Source organism: Corvus cornix, chromosome 8 (assembly GCF_000738735.6).
Source record: "Corvus cornix cornix isolate S_Up_H32 chromosome 8, ASM73873v5, whole genome shotgun sequence".
NCBI classification, from domain to species: domain Eukaryota; kingdom Metazoa; phylum Chordata; class Aves; order Passeriformes; family Corvidae; genus Corvus; species Corvus cornix.
This window is the reverse complement of record NC_046338.1, coordinates 25395199-25408889: the sequence shown is the minus strand read 5'-3', so window position 1 is coordinate 25408889 and position 13691 is coordinate 25395199. Positions and strand designations below refer to the sequence as shown.

Genomic DNA, 13691 nt, shown 5'->3' with positions numbered 1-13691 from the left:
TGTACAAAACATGCCTATTCTGTAGCAGGGTGTAGAAAGACAATTTACCTCTTGTTTAGGATCCTTAGCCTAGATGAATGGTGATTGCCAGAATATTCTGAGTTTTCAGTTTTGTAGAATATTCCTACAGTGTTCTCTGTTCTCCGTTTGCTCTCTGTTCTCCCCATTTTAGAGAACTTCTGTCCAATGTATATTTGTTTCTTAAGTAGTGTGTTAAGTACAAGTGGTATAAAACAAAACAGTCCCTTTTGGCCTTTGTTTCATGATGAACACTCAGGCTTTTTCCTCTGCATCTTGAAAGTATTCAGAAATTCTTTTTGCTCTGCTGCCATCTGGGTAATAGGTGGTGGCTCCATTAAAAATTATTTCCTGATCCTAAAAATTACTTCCTAGAGCTGACATGGATCCTTAATAGAAAATTATTTGATTTGAGTAATTATGTATGAATAAATTTTTCCCCCACACACTAATAATTGCTTTCTGCTTAGGTCTGAGGCACACTTGGAGCAAGAACGAGTTGCTGTCCCTGCCAGTGCTTATCCTGTAGAACACAACCAGTTGGACTCTCATCCAAAGACAGAGTTTTTCAGAGAATCAGGAGAGGTAGAGGTACAGAAGTTCCCAAGCAGGCCTTTGGAAGATGTACAGCCTCTTCAAACTGACACACCTAACACAGCAGTTAATTTTGAAGCAGTGAATGAGAAGGTTACACGTAGTTCACCAGAACTGGTGCCTGTGGGGGAAAGTCACTCTTCATTAAAGAGAAGCATTTCCCATGGTTCAAGTCACTCTCTAAAATCAGAAGACCAGAGGAGTGAAACAGCAGAAAATATCCCTAAATTAAGTAACAGGCCTATTGAGGCAAAGGAGACAATTGAGAGACTTGAGATTAAACCGAAAAAAGAAATTTTGATCACTAATAGAATATCAGAAGGACCAAAACCTGAGAAAACTTTCAAACCTAAGTCTGAAACAAGATGGGGTCCTAGGCCAGGTTATGGCAGGAGAGACGAAGGTGGTGATAGACCAGTAAGAAGATCGGGTCCTATTAAGAAACCTGTGCTTAGGGATATGAAGGAAGAGCGGGAACAGCGAGAAGAGCGTGAGCAGAGAAAGGAGAAAGAAGGAGAAAAGACAGCTAGTGAAAAACCAGGCAAACCTGAAAAAAGTGACAAAAAGGAAGCACCTCAAGTGCCACTGCCTCAGGCTGAGCCTGAGAGATCCACCTCCAGCAGCGCTCCTCTGGCTAAGAAGATAACCCAGGATGCTGCTCCAGTACCAGCAAGCCAGGAGAGCAGTCAGCCCGAGGCTGCAGCTAAAGCTGTGGTGCAGCCCCCTGCCCCTGCAGTCCAGCAGCAGCTCCCAGCTGCCCAGCCAGCTGCTGCCCAGCTTCCCCCAGCTATCCCGCAGGCCCCAGCCACCCAGCCGGCAGTGCAGCCCCCGCCCCATGCACAGCCCCCAGCTCCAGCCAGCAAGGAGGAGAAGCAGGCTGAGAAGGTGGTGAGCAAGGAGGTGGTAGAGAAACCACGCTTAGAAACCAGACCAGTAAAAAGAGAGCCTGGCTTACCACCTAGGACATACTGGAAAGAGGCCAGGGACAGGGACTGGTTCCCAGATCAGGGATACAGAGGCAGAGGTCGTGGCGAGTATTATTCGAGGGGCCGTAGCTACAGGGGTTCTTATGGAGGACGTGGTCGGGGCAGTAGAGGCCATAATAGAGAGTATCCACACTACAGAGATCCTAAGCCTAGATCAGAGCATGTGCCTTCAGGGCCTGTTAGGCAAAGAGAAGAGAGTGAAACTCGTAGTGAGAGTTCTGACTTTGAAGTAATCCCAAAACGGCGGCGCCAGCACGGCTCAGAGACAGATTCTGACAGTGAAGTGCACGAGAGCGCAAGTGACACCCTGCTTTCAGATAAAGACAGCATCATTAAGGGCAAGCACCCGAAACGAGAAGAAAGAGCTGATGGCAAGAAGCCTCCGAAGCCCCTGTCATTCAAACCTGAGAACAATATCAGAGTAGACAACAGATCCCTAGAAAAAACATACGTAAGAGATGATGAGAACAAGCCCAAACCAGGATTTCTTCCTAAAGGAGAGCCCTCTAGACGAGGCAGAGGGGGAATGTATAGACGTGGTGGTAGGGATCCTGGGGGACGTCCTCCACGTCCATCCACAATAAGGAGACCAGCCTACAGAGACAATCAGTGGAATCCTAGGCAAACAGAGATCATTAAACCAGAAGATGGGGAGCTTCCAAGAAGAAATGAGCATTATGGTCCTATACCAATTGATAAAAGGCCTCCAAAATTTGAGAGAAAGTTTGATCCAAACAGAGAGAGGCCACGAAGACAAAGGCCTGCCCGGCCTCCAAGGCAAGATAAGCCACCACGCTTCAGGCGCCTAAAAGAGAGAGAGGCTGCATCCAAGATGAGTGAGGTGGTGACCAGCTCCACAACAAGTGCCACAGTTAGTAATGCGGTTAATGAGCCTTCCAACCCTGCTCTGGATGTGTCAGGAAGTAAGACACCAGACTTGTCCAACCAGAATTCTTCAGACCAGGCAAATGAAGAGTGGGAGACAGCCTCGGAAAGCAGCGACTTCAATGAGAGGCGAGAAAGGGATGAGAAGAAAACAGCAGATGCAGCAGCACAGGTAGCTGCAAAGGCAGGAGAAAACGCTGGAGTTCCAAAAAGGGAAATAGCCAAGAGAAGCTTCTCTAGTCAGCGGCCTGGAATAGACCGTCAGAACCGACGTGGCAACAATGGGCCGGCGAAGCCAGGGAGGAATTTCTCAGGGCCCCGGAGTGAAAGGCGGAGTGGTCCTCCTCCCAGAAGTGGAAAAAGAGGGTGAGTAACCAGCCTCTGTGAGGAAGCACACAGCGTCATGGTCTTCTGTTGTCCTCTTTTGGTTTGAGACCATAAGCAGTTAGTTTAGATCTGTGGAGTGGTAGAAAAGGCACTGATGCATGCACCCGTGGCTCTGTACTTTCTACTTTTTCTGTTCGTATACAAGACACCTGGAACCTGAAGCTGAGAGTGGAGTATTCTTGTATGCACAGTGCTAAAAATGCCTAATTAAAAAAAAAAGCAGTGCTGTTTTCTGAGTTGAGCTGTGTTTCTCGAGATTTGGATGCAAGCAGAAATGTTCATGTGAGCAGTTCTGCAGTTAATATATAAATTGTTGCATTGCATTTTAGATCAATCACCTAACACAGACAAGCAGGTTGAGAAATGCTTACCATTTAGACTAAACTTTATTTTTCCATATGCTTAATTTGATGGAAAGGTTAGCACAGGGTATTTGTTATTTCCCCAAATCAGCTTTTGCTGTTGAACTTCTCATTGAGGAGCTGAAAGTAAAAAGTCTGGACCCTACTAAGAAGTCAGTAACACTTCCAGCCCTACAGTGGGATCTGAATTAGATTGTTGCTCCCTCCTGAGTGTTCTCTGTGGCTTAATTTTCAAATGTTTTTTTCTAACACAGGCCATTTGAAGAGCAGGCAGCACCTGTGCCTGGTGTTGATCCTGCCAACAGCAACGCTTTACATCAGGAGGATGGAGGTGTCGCTGCTGCAGGACAGAAGACCACCAAGGATGCAAGTGGCAAAAAGAGAGAAGAACCAAAGGCTGGTCCAAAAAAGCCTAAGGAAAAAGTGGATGCCTTGTCTCAATTTGATCTTAATAATTACGCAAGTATGTATTGATAATATCCTAACAATTTTTGATAGTTCTGCTACTTTTATTGCATATAGAGCTAGATGTTTGGAAACTTTAACAAAGGTGATTTTTTTAAAACACCGGAATAATTATACACTTGAGCATGGCTATCTTTGTGATACCTAATTGTATGTGTGCCTCTAAAAGGTGGCAAACCTAGTTGTGTGTTATGTACAGAGGAGAAGAGTTTTGTACAATCATAAACTTGCATTCATACCATTCCCCATCACATTCTCATAATTCAGTTAATTTTCAAAAGTAAATGCAGTGGTTATCACTGATGAGCTTAGAGCTGATACGTGGGAGGGCTGCTCATTATTCATTACTGTGTTTTAGTTCATATTTCCTGGAGAATCTGGTACAGGAAGCTCCAGTTCTAAAGTTCTTAAATATTAACTCCTTGTCTTCGAGCTCAGCAGCAAAGCACTTGGCAAGCAGAAGCTTGCCATTAATCAGGGCCCCCCTCTGTATCTGTGGGGAAGTAACGTCCACTCCAAAGCCAATTTTGGCTTGGTGCATTGCACCCTGAAGCTGTTGAAACAGCAGCATCTATACCTTTCCTTTTCCTATAGGTGTTGTGATCATTGATGATCACCCTGAAGTGACAGTAGTTGAAGACTCCCAATCTAACTTGAATGATGATGGTTTCACAGAAGTGGTGTCTAAGAAGCAGCAAAAACGCTTGCAAGATGAAGAGCGCAGAAAGAAGGAAGAGCAAACAGTGCAGGTACAAGACCAGCATTTATGGTGGGGAAAAAGCTACTTGCAGTACTGGGAATGTTGTCAAGGGTGCAGAATCTTCCTTCCAAAAAGGCTGTATTTTCTCCTTCTAAATAAAACTATTTAGTTATATTTAATATTAAAGTTGCTAATATTTAGTAAATAAAATTAATTTTTATTTAGTCATCTTGGGATTCTGTACTTCCCAATTGGGCACTGTCAGGCAGGTGGAATTGGCAAACTGAAAAAACCACCATTTTTTATACTGTGATAAAGATTTATCCTATTGCTTGTATATCAGTTGATTCCAAGAAGAAAACAGATGAGAAATCATTGTCCCTGTGGTTAAATACCCCCCAAAAAATAAATTTCTTTTAAGGCTGGGCTAATCAGTTTGCTTTTTGCGCTGTACAATTGCTGTCTGTACAGACTGTCCCCTGGAAGAATAAAATTGGCTTCTCCTTACAGGTTTGGACCAAAAAAGGATCAAGTGAAAAAGGCCGAGGTCAGAACTCCAAGCTGCCCCCCCGATTTGCCAAAAAGCAGCAGCAGGCAGCAGCTGCAGCTGCACAGCAGGCACAGGCACAGGCACAGCCTCCGTGCCCAGCACAGTCTCCAGCTCAGCCACAGGCTCCTGTTCCAACACAAAGCCAGGCTGCAGGAGGGACAGCCAGCACTGACTACACAGTGTCAGGCAAAGTCCTGCAGAACACCCAGGCTCACAATGGCCTGGGAGCTGAACTATGGGACAACAAAGTGCCTCCTACAGCAGTTCTGAATGACATCTCCAAAAAATGTAAGTGGTGGCTTTTGGATTTGAGGTGGGGGCAAGCAAGCATTGTATTAGAGAAAGCTAATTGCCAGCTGGCTCTCTGGTTGTCTTTTTAGCTGCAGATGGATTCTGGACAGGGCAGCATACCCAAGTGCAGCATAGTAACCTCCGGAAAGAGGGTTTTGCAGTATAATGTTAGTCAGTATTTCATTCTGCCATGTTCTTCATTCACAAGCAATGAGCAACTGTCACTCCCTTGAGGAGTCTGTTTTGTCAGACTTGGTCATTCTTCCAGACATGGTAATTGCCTCACTTGAAAGCAGCTGAATAGGTAGCATATTTTTAACTGCTAAATAGGTTAATTAAAGCTTAATTAATCAAGACATCTGTAATTTAATTCTCACTCAGTCGATACATTGATTTGAATGCCTCTAGCAACCTAGAGGAGTTTTTTAACTCTCTTTTCTTCATTGTTAGTGGGACCCATTAGCCCACCTCAGCCACCTTCAGTCAGTGCCTGGAACAAGCCTCTGACATCTTTTGGTTCAGCTACGTCTCCAGAGGTAAGAATGAAGGGAGGAAGAGTTGCTGTGTGTGAAGTTTACCCAAATTATATCTCATTTGGGTTGGGTACAGATTTTCCATTTATCCAGGCGTGCAGATACTTAAGCTATTATGTGTAAAATCCCATGAAGTCGGGAGATAGTACAGAAACATGGGATACAGCCTGGTGATTTTATAATTGCAGCATGAAAAACCTGTTCTCTTGATAATAACTCAGCCATTCACAGATTCCATTGATAGCTGCTATTCACTGCATTTTTAAAGGAAAAATATTGCCCAGTTTGCCTGTTTGTGTAAGGTTCAGTGATACAGACAGAAACAGGATGTCTCCAAGGAACTAAAGGGGTTTTTTGTTCCTTAAATTGGAGATACAAAAAGCAGTCAATGCTTTATAACTGTATTATCTGTAGATATTCCCGTGGAGTTTGCATAGGCCTAAATTTTACATTTGAGGTGCTGTGGTTTTACTTTCTTGGTACTTTTTTGGTCTTAATTCTTTTAAACTGCAAGAATTTGAGATAGCAGTCATTGGAGACTATTTTAACTGCATAAGAGATCTGGAAATATTTTTATATTTCTTACTGTTCCTCTTGAATTGAACATTAAGTTTTAAACTTTCCAGAGAATGTTGTGAACCTGAATCTGAATTGCACTTATTCCTCTTGATCTTGATGATGTTTACATATTTCTTCACTGCTTTTTTCTTGAGCTTGTTTAACAATAGAAACTTGAGGAGGAGGAAGTGTACATTCAGATATTGTTTATTCTTGTAAATCTGTTGCAGTCACAAATGGTGCTTCTGGTAGAAGATAAAAGTACCTTTCTAGTGGTTTTCAGCTGAGCCTATTTTGTGCTCTTTTCTGAACCATTGTCATTGTACTGATACAGAAATTTTTCAGAATGGATTAAATGTTTGCCTTTTAACTAGGGGACAAAGCCTGGACAAGAAGGTGGAGTCGATCTTGGTATAGAAACTATTCAGTTTGGAGCCCCAGCTTCCAGTGGCAGTGACAATGAAGTTGGCCCTGTGCTTTCTGAGAAGTCCACTGACAAATTACCAGAACCCAAAGAGCAGAGACAGAAACAGCCTCGGGCTGGACCCATCAAAGCACAGAAGGTAAAAGGTTATAATTTCAGTACAAACTTGTTAACTTAAAGAAATTCAGTCAAAAAAAGGCTACAAATAGCAGAATAGAATTCTCATTGAGTTAGGACTAGACCCATAAAAATTGCATTCCCTTTTTATATTTCCTTAAACAATCTACAAGGTGGTTCTTGCAGAGCAGATGTGCAATGTAATTAAACAGCATCCTAGCCCAGCAGAGCCTGCACATTGGTTCTGTGTTTGGAGCCAGGGATGGGAGTACAGATTTGTGATAGCTTTGTTGGGAAACTGTGGATGTGGTGGAGTGCTTTGTTTTTGTTTTGTACTTTGGGTTTTCTGTTTTTCTCTTGAGCTTGCTTCACTCAGGCCTTGAGAGCTGTTTGGAAGCAGCATTCCAGTGCTGCCCTGGCTGTGTCTTCAGGTGCAGTGGTTCCTCCAGCCACTGTGCCTGCCTTACCCCCTCTAAGTGATGAATGGTGCCCTGCTTAGTTTTGTAGCCAGGTTATCAACTGATAAATACATGAAGTTGCAGAAAAATAACTGTTTTGAGGAGAGGGAGGAATGTTAGAGACATTGGTTTGAGGTCTCCAATTTGAATGCATAGATGTCTGAATAATTAATTTTTTTACAGCTAATTCTAAGTAGGTAGTCAAACTTATATCAGTTTTAAAAATCAGTGTGTTGCTCACCTTCCAGAGAGTTTTTGTTGTTTCCACCTCCAGTTCACACTAAACTGTGTATCACTAGCACTCAGCACCAGCTTCTGATTCTCAGAAAGAGAAGGTTACAGCAGATAAACTTGTCTGGTGACTTAGAGCATCAGCTATTCCAGTCCCTCTTGATGTCTGAGATTTGGCAGCAGTCCTGATGTAATTAAAGCCCTTTTGTCTTTCTAGAAGACTGGGTGTTTCTTTGTATTGGTTGTTTGGGTTTTGGTTGGTTGTTGGGTTTTCCTCCCCCCCCTCCAAAAGAAGAGCTGAAATCTTAAAGTGCAGTCACACACAGAATGAGTGTTGCAGTTCATGGCTGTCATTGCAGAATATAAAACCTGTACAGCAGAGAAATACGCAGAAACTGAAACAGAGAAAACTGCTGGTGAATTGCAGTAACCCATGTCTCAGATACACTGCAGCATGCCTAAAACTGCCCACATAAAATCACTTACATATACTGAACTCCAAAGTTAAATATACGTAGAGGGTCTACTTGACACTGTAGAAAGTTCCTTTTTTCTGCTTGTTTATAGCTATCAAGCCTCCTGCAGATTTTGTCGAAAGACACATATGTGACTAAATAGTAAATGCATTGGAGGGTAACATTTTTTTACACTCCTTTGAGGGGGTTGTAAATCCTTTTAACTGTCTTGATGACAAAAAAAAATCCCAACAAACAAACAATTCTTACACACCCACCCACCCCTGTGGTGATGTTTGCTCTGAAGCCTAAATACCAGCTTATGTTCAGAATTGGAGGTTGGTAGTGTTGAATTATTATGGGCAACATAAGAGGACCATACTTGAAATAAAGCAATTTACCTTTCAAATGAGACCTTAAAGTGTCTGGAGGAATTTCAGCCTCTGTAAACTATTAGGGAAAATATTATTTGGTGTGAGGTGGGCCTGATGTTCCTGATTGCAGCATTTCAGAGCTCAGGCATTTGTTTCTACTTTTTTCTTCCTTCCCTCTGAAAGCCAGTCTCTGCTGGCCTCCTGAGGGTACCACATGCCTTTGGGAAACTCCACCCTCCCCAAAACCATCATATTGTAGAGTCTTCATCTACTCCTGAAATAGCTGGTTGGTATTGAGAAAGATAATTACCAGCAACTTCTGTCTTTCCACTCTCAAAGCTTAAGGAATAGGATTTTAAGCACTGCTTTGAAGGGATTTTTGTGCTGCCTCAGTAGTGAAGTGGGCTGAGAGTCTCAGCCAGAAAGGACATGGCTGTTGAAACAGCAGAGCATTCAGGTTCCCTAGGGCCCTTCATTCTGCTGTAATTCAGCTGCACAAAAAGAAACTGCTGAATTGCAGCAGTGATCCCAGCAATGGTGTCTGCAATATAAGGCAACACTTGTGCGTAGGTGTTCCATTTTTTCTGGATCCCCTTAGTGATCAGTTTCCAGGGAAAAATGCTGCCAACATCCATATGTCAAGATAACTTCAAATGAAGGTAGAGTCTTCTGTTTTAGTTCCCTGGGGCCCTGTAAAATCTTGATTCTCTGAAAATTAAAATAACCTGTAGGTATACAAAGTTTTGTGATTTTTGTATTTTTTTCTGCTTTTCTTGTAAGGACAGTCAAAATGACATTATTTTGTATTTTATTTGTATTCTACCACTTCACATAAAAAATTTATTGCTTGAAAACAATGGTTTAGGTTCCTAATGTCAAAATCAATGCGTTTCATGTACCTATCACTAACTTAGTCTCAAATTCTTTACCTGATAGAAAATGCTTACCCGTGGAAAACTTTGTTATGTTGAAACAATGACTTTTAGCATGTTAAAGTAGTCTTGTTGGATACAACATAGAGGGGAAGGCATGACTGACAAGTTAACACTAACTTAGCTTCCAGACTTGAGTCCAGTAGAAAACAAAGAGTATAAACCTGGTCCTATTGGGAAAGAGCGTTCTTTAAAGAACAGGAAGGTGAAGGATGCACAGCAGGGAGAGCCTGAGGGACAGGAGAAGCCATCTCCCACCTCTGTGAGAAGCCCAGAACCTGTCACTACAAAGGAGACCAAAGCAGCGAGTGAACTGAGCACGGAGATAGGAACGATGATATCTGTGTCTGCTCCAGAGTTTGGAACAAACACAAAGGTAAGAAAAATAATGACAGATTACTGAGTACTATATGTAAAATGCAATTACAGTGAGGTAATTGACACTTGGTTGCCTGCTGGTGGTGCTTGGACACGGTGCAGAGCCGACTGAGTAGCAGATAGAAAACATTGGTACTGCGTGAATTAAACAGTTCTGCAGAAGTGCTAAAGAGTTGCACTGTTTGTCACACCCCCAAGCACAGATCAGCTTGGAAGTCTGTTCTGCTGAATATGAAAACTCAGTCCTGAGCACTGCTGTGGAGAGTGGCACTGGAGCCTGGTGTAGGCAGAGTCTGTAAACTCAGATAAGTGTGCTGTATTGCAAGATGACTTCCAGCAGAGAGGTGAAGTCGGGTGCATGATTGTTGGATGGATGACCTGAAGCTGTGAATTAAGTGCTGTTTTGTAAAAAAAGAAAATCTCTACACTAGGAATGTGCTAAAGCTTTGGATAAGGCTTGTTCTGTTTCCCTAAATGGTCATGTATATCCTCTTGGCTTGGATATTGTCTAGCTATTCCTTGCAGAACTCCTTCACAAAATTTAGGACTCCTCATAGTTGGATGAGTCCCCTGACTTCTTTATCCTGCTCAGCAGTGGGATGGTGACCTGGTGTTGGGATTCATTGTTCTGCAGCTCATTTCTTAGCTGTGGCTGAAAAACATGTCCAGAGGCATCTCCTTTCTGCCTGTGTGGGGACTGCCCTCACTCCAGCAATGCTGTGTCTTGAGCAAGAACTCTGGTTGTCATCTCTCAAATGTAAAGAAGCCGTGCAGTTTGAATAGCTACTACTTAATAGTTACACCTGCTTTGGTAAAGGAAAAATGCTTCTTGTAGGTTTGAAAAGCAGTTTTCTAAGTGTAGGCTCAAGTTGGTTGCCTGCTGTCTCAGCCATCCTGGTCTTAAGCAGAAGTCTTCTGATGCCCTTTAGGAAAACTGATCCTCTTTAAGAGTTACATTATTAGTTGAAGAATATGAAATGTGGATCACTCGCAATTGATCTTTGTCACCCACAGCTAGGAAGAAAAAGCCCAAAACAAAGGACAGCTTTGGCAGCTTTTTGCCAAGGTGCCATGCCATGACAGCAGAACTGTCTCAGTGAAGTGATGCTGCAGAGTGTGGGAGGATATTTGTGTCCAGCATGGAAGCTGCAGGCTTGGTTTCTGAGTGGAATGGCAAATACTTAAGAAAAGTCAGTGCAGGAATTTCTCATCCCTCCTGACATTTTCCATCTTGTAGGTAGATGTGAGTGGTTTATGTTCATACCAGAATTTGATAAAGTGTCCTTGTATGAGAATCAGAAGTGTAGAGCAGTAAACACCAGCTTGCTCAGATATTTGGTGAGAATGCTGTTTGTCTGTATCCTGTGCTTTCCCACGGTCCTACAAACTCCTGTGACAAGAACTCAAAATAGGAGAGGCTTCTTCTAAGCCACAAACAGAATAGGAAGCATAGCTTTGATTACTGCAGGCTGGCTCAGTGTAGTCAAGTAGCTCTGCTAAAATCAGCAGATTTTCCTCTCTGCAATTGTATTTTTGAAGTATGAGTTTTTCAAAAGGGAAGTCTGGACTTTTTGCTGGTCTAGGCTTAGTTTAACATGGTTGCCAAGGCTCTTTGAACTACCACAGTATTAAAGCACCAAGATTCTGTCTTCTGGAAGGAAGACCAGAGTGGAAAGAAGCTTTCCAGTTTGTGCTGCATATGAAAATTCCCAATAATTTCCTCATTGAGTGATTGCTTAAAGAAGTCTTTAATAATAGGCCTAAATGTTCCTGTCTTAACAGCCCCAGGTTTGCTTTTAAATTCCTTTGTTATGAATAGGTTCTGAGGCATTAGTAAGTTGTTTCTTTCTAGGAAAGAAGTCATATTTTACATCTCTGGGAGTTAAACCAACAACCTGCAAATTTATTGGATAAGATAAGCTTCATCTAAATTTTGCAGGAATAAACCTGCAATAAACATTGCTACTTTTTCAAAAGGCTTTTAAAAGGGGTTCAAATACTGTTCCAACCTTGGAGTTCTTGTCCTGGCGTATATTGCAATTGCTTTTTCTTGTCTTGGTACTCATTCGTGAGGGAAGAGGTGTTGACATCTTTAACCTGTTGTTTCAATGTCAAATGTTGAAGTTTTGGCAAACCTAAACGGCTTTTCTTTTGATAGTCTTAAACATCCCTCTCAGAGAGTACTGCTCAGCTTCCAGGAAGGCACACTTGTGGTGTATTTGATTATTTAAATGCCTGTAAAAGCCAGCTGTCCTCATTCAGCAGCTCTGTAAGAGTACCCCATCCATTCCAAAACAAACATCATGATAAGAGCATGTGCGTTTAATCATACAAGACTGCTTAGAAACTGTATAAATATAAATGAACTCATACAGTGAGATGTTTAAGTTTAGTACATAAGTATGATGCTCAGAAGCCATTGCATCTGTTTCTCTTGGATTTTGCAGTATTTTTGTAGTGAAGGCAATCCAATGTGTAAGTTTCTGAATTCGGTAAAACATCTTACCCCTTGCCTTTCCCACCCTTCCATTTGAATCTCTCAGATCCCAGGAAGATCAATACCTGGTTGTGGACACCAGTGAGGTATTTGTGCAGGTAGTAACAGCTGTGTCTTACAGATCATGTCTAAAAGGACACAGGCTATTTTTCAGAAAATTCTGAGTATCTTTCAGTCTCTGAGTGATTTATGTAAATCAGGAACAAATCAAATAGCTAATTCATCCCATAAAAAGTACCCTGATCCTTTACAGCAAGGACAGCTCTGAGGTCTGCCTTGTCCTTTGTTCATCAAGTCACTTGAGGTTTTGTGATCTCTTCTTTTTGAGCAAAGGAGGTAGTTACAGGAAGACTGCCTGTTCTTTTTCTTCAGGTATAAACAATTTGTAGAGAACTCCAAAAAAAGCATGAACATGAGCTTTTTGCTCTAGCTGTTACTAGTTCATAATAATCAGTTGGTTTCTTCAGTCAGTTGTACAAGAGAATCACTTTAACTGAATTGCAAAAGCTTATGGTGATAAGCCATATCTAACAGAATCCTGGACTTAATGTGCCAGGAAATGAAGGAGGGAGATTAACCTACAGTTTATGGGATGGTGTTCATGTGGTTAAAGCATTGTCTTGTCTGCATACTCAGCATGTAAACCACCCTTGTGCTTCAGCATTGCACATACACTTCTAAGGGCACCAGAGCTGATACAATGGTTTGGTTTAATTGTAGTGAAAATTTTTTGAAAATTTTTTTGCTGTGAGTGTGCAAAGTGAGAAAGTTAGCAGTAGTCTTGATCCGTCTTCTTTCATAAGGAATTTAATTGCTGAAACACTGTAAAAATTGCATCCAGACCTCGAAGGAATTTTAATGAAAAAGCTTCCTCTTTCTTATGCAGTAATGCATCCTAAAAAAATACAGAGCCATTTAATTACTTCATTAGAAGGCCTTTGTGATTAAAGCAGCCTTGTGTGCTTGCCTTGTTTTACCCAGATTAAGTCTGCCTGTTGGAATCCAGTGCAGATGTGCAACTTGCAGTTTGGTGGTTGGGACTGAGGGAAGCACCATATATCTTGTATTTCACCAGTTTAACAAGTAAAGGAAATAAATGGACAAAAGAGTTCTCTGTTTTCTTCGTAAGTTATAAAAATAAATCACTGTGCACGTTGTCCTCTCTCACCCCATTACGGTTTAGCTTGTTCTAGTCTTCTACCAAAATGAGCTCATCCTTTAAGGAGGATTCTTTGTCATTTGTCAGTTAGTATCTCAGTGCTTTAATTGCTTTTTTAGAGATATTGCCACAGGCCTGAGAAATGAGTATGCACTTATTTAATAGCTTATCATCATACTGGTTGGATGCAATTAAACAAGCATTGTATGGTTTGTGCCTTCAAAATCATTATGGGTTGGCAAGTCCAGACACTCAGTAACAGTTCTGCTGCTGATTTGTCCTTCAGTTCCTTTGTGGTGTTAGGTTCTATAAAGATGATAGAGCCTTTCCTGGACTT

At 42.0% G+C, this 13691-nt stretch overlaps 1 protein-coding gene across 13 annotated transcripts in view; it reads left to right on the top strand.

The window, feature by feature from the left end:
* Positions 1 to 13691, top strand: part of PRRC2C (proline rich coiled-coil 2C) — a 70385-nt gene that overhangs the window by 33891 nt on the left and 22803 nt on the right. For 12 of the 13 annotated variants that reach the window (XM_039556138.1, XM_039556147.1, XM_039556144.1 and 9 more), the window contains exons 16-22: positions 489 to 2849; positions 3487 to 3695; positions 4292 to 4446; positions 4908 to 5235; positions 5689 to 5774; positions 6704 to 6892; positions 9445 to 9696. In XM_039556138.1, coding sequence (XP_039412072.1) covers positions 489 to 2849; positions 3487 to 3695; positions 4292 to 4446; positions 4908 to 5235; positions 5689 to 5774; positions 6704 to 6892; positions 9445 to 9696 — 3580 coding nt within the window. The remainder of the gene's footprint in view (positions 1 to 488; positions 2850 to 3486; positions 3696 to 4291; positions 4447 to 4907; positions 5236 to 5688; positions 5775 to 6703; positions 6893 to 9444; positions 9697 to 13691) is intronic. The other variant, XM_039556142.1, reaches the window with a different exon arrangement.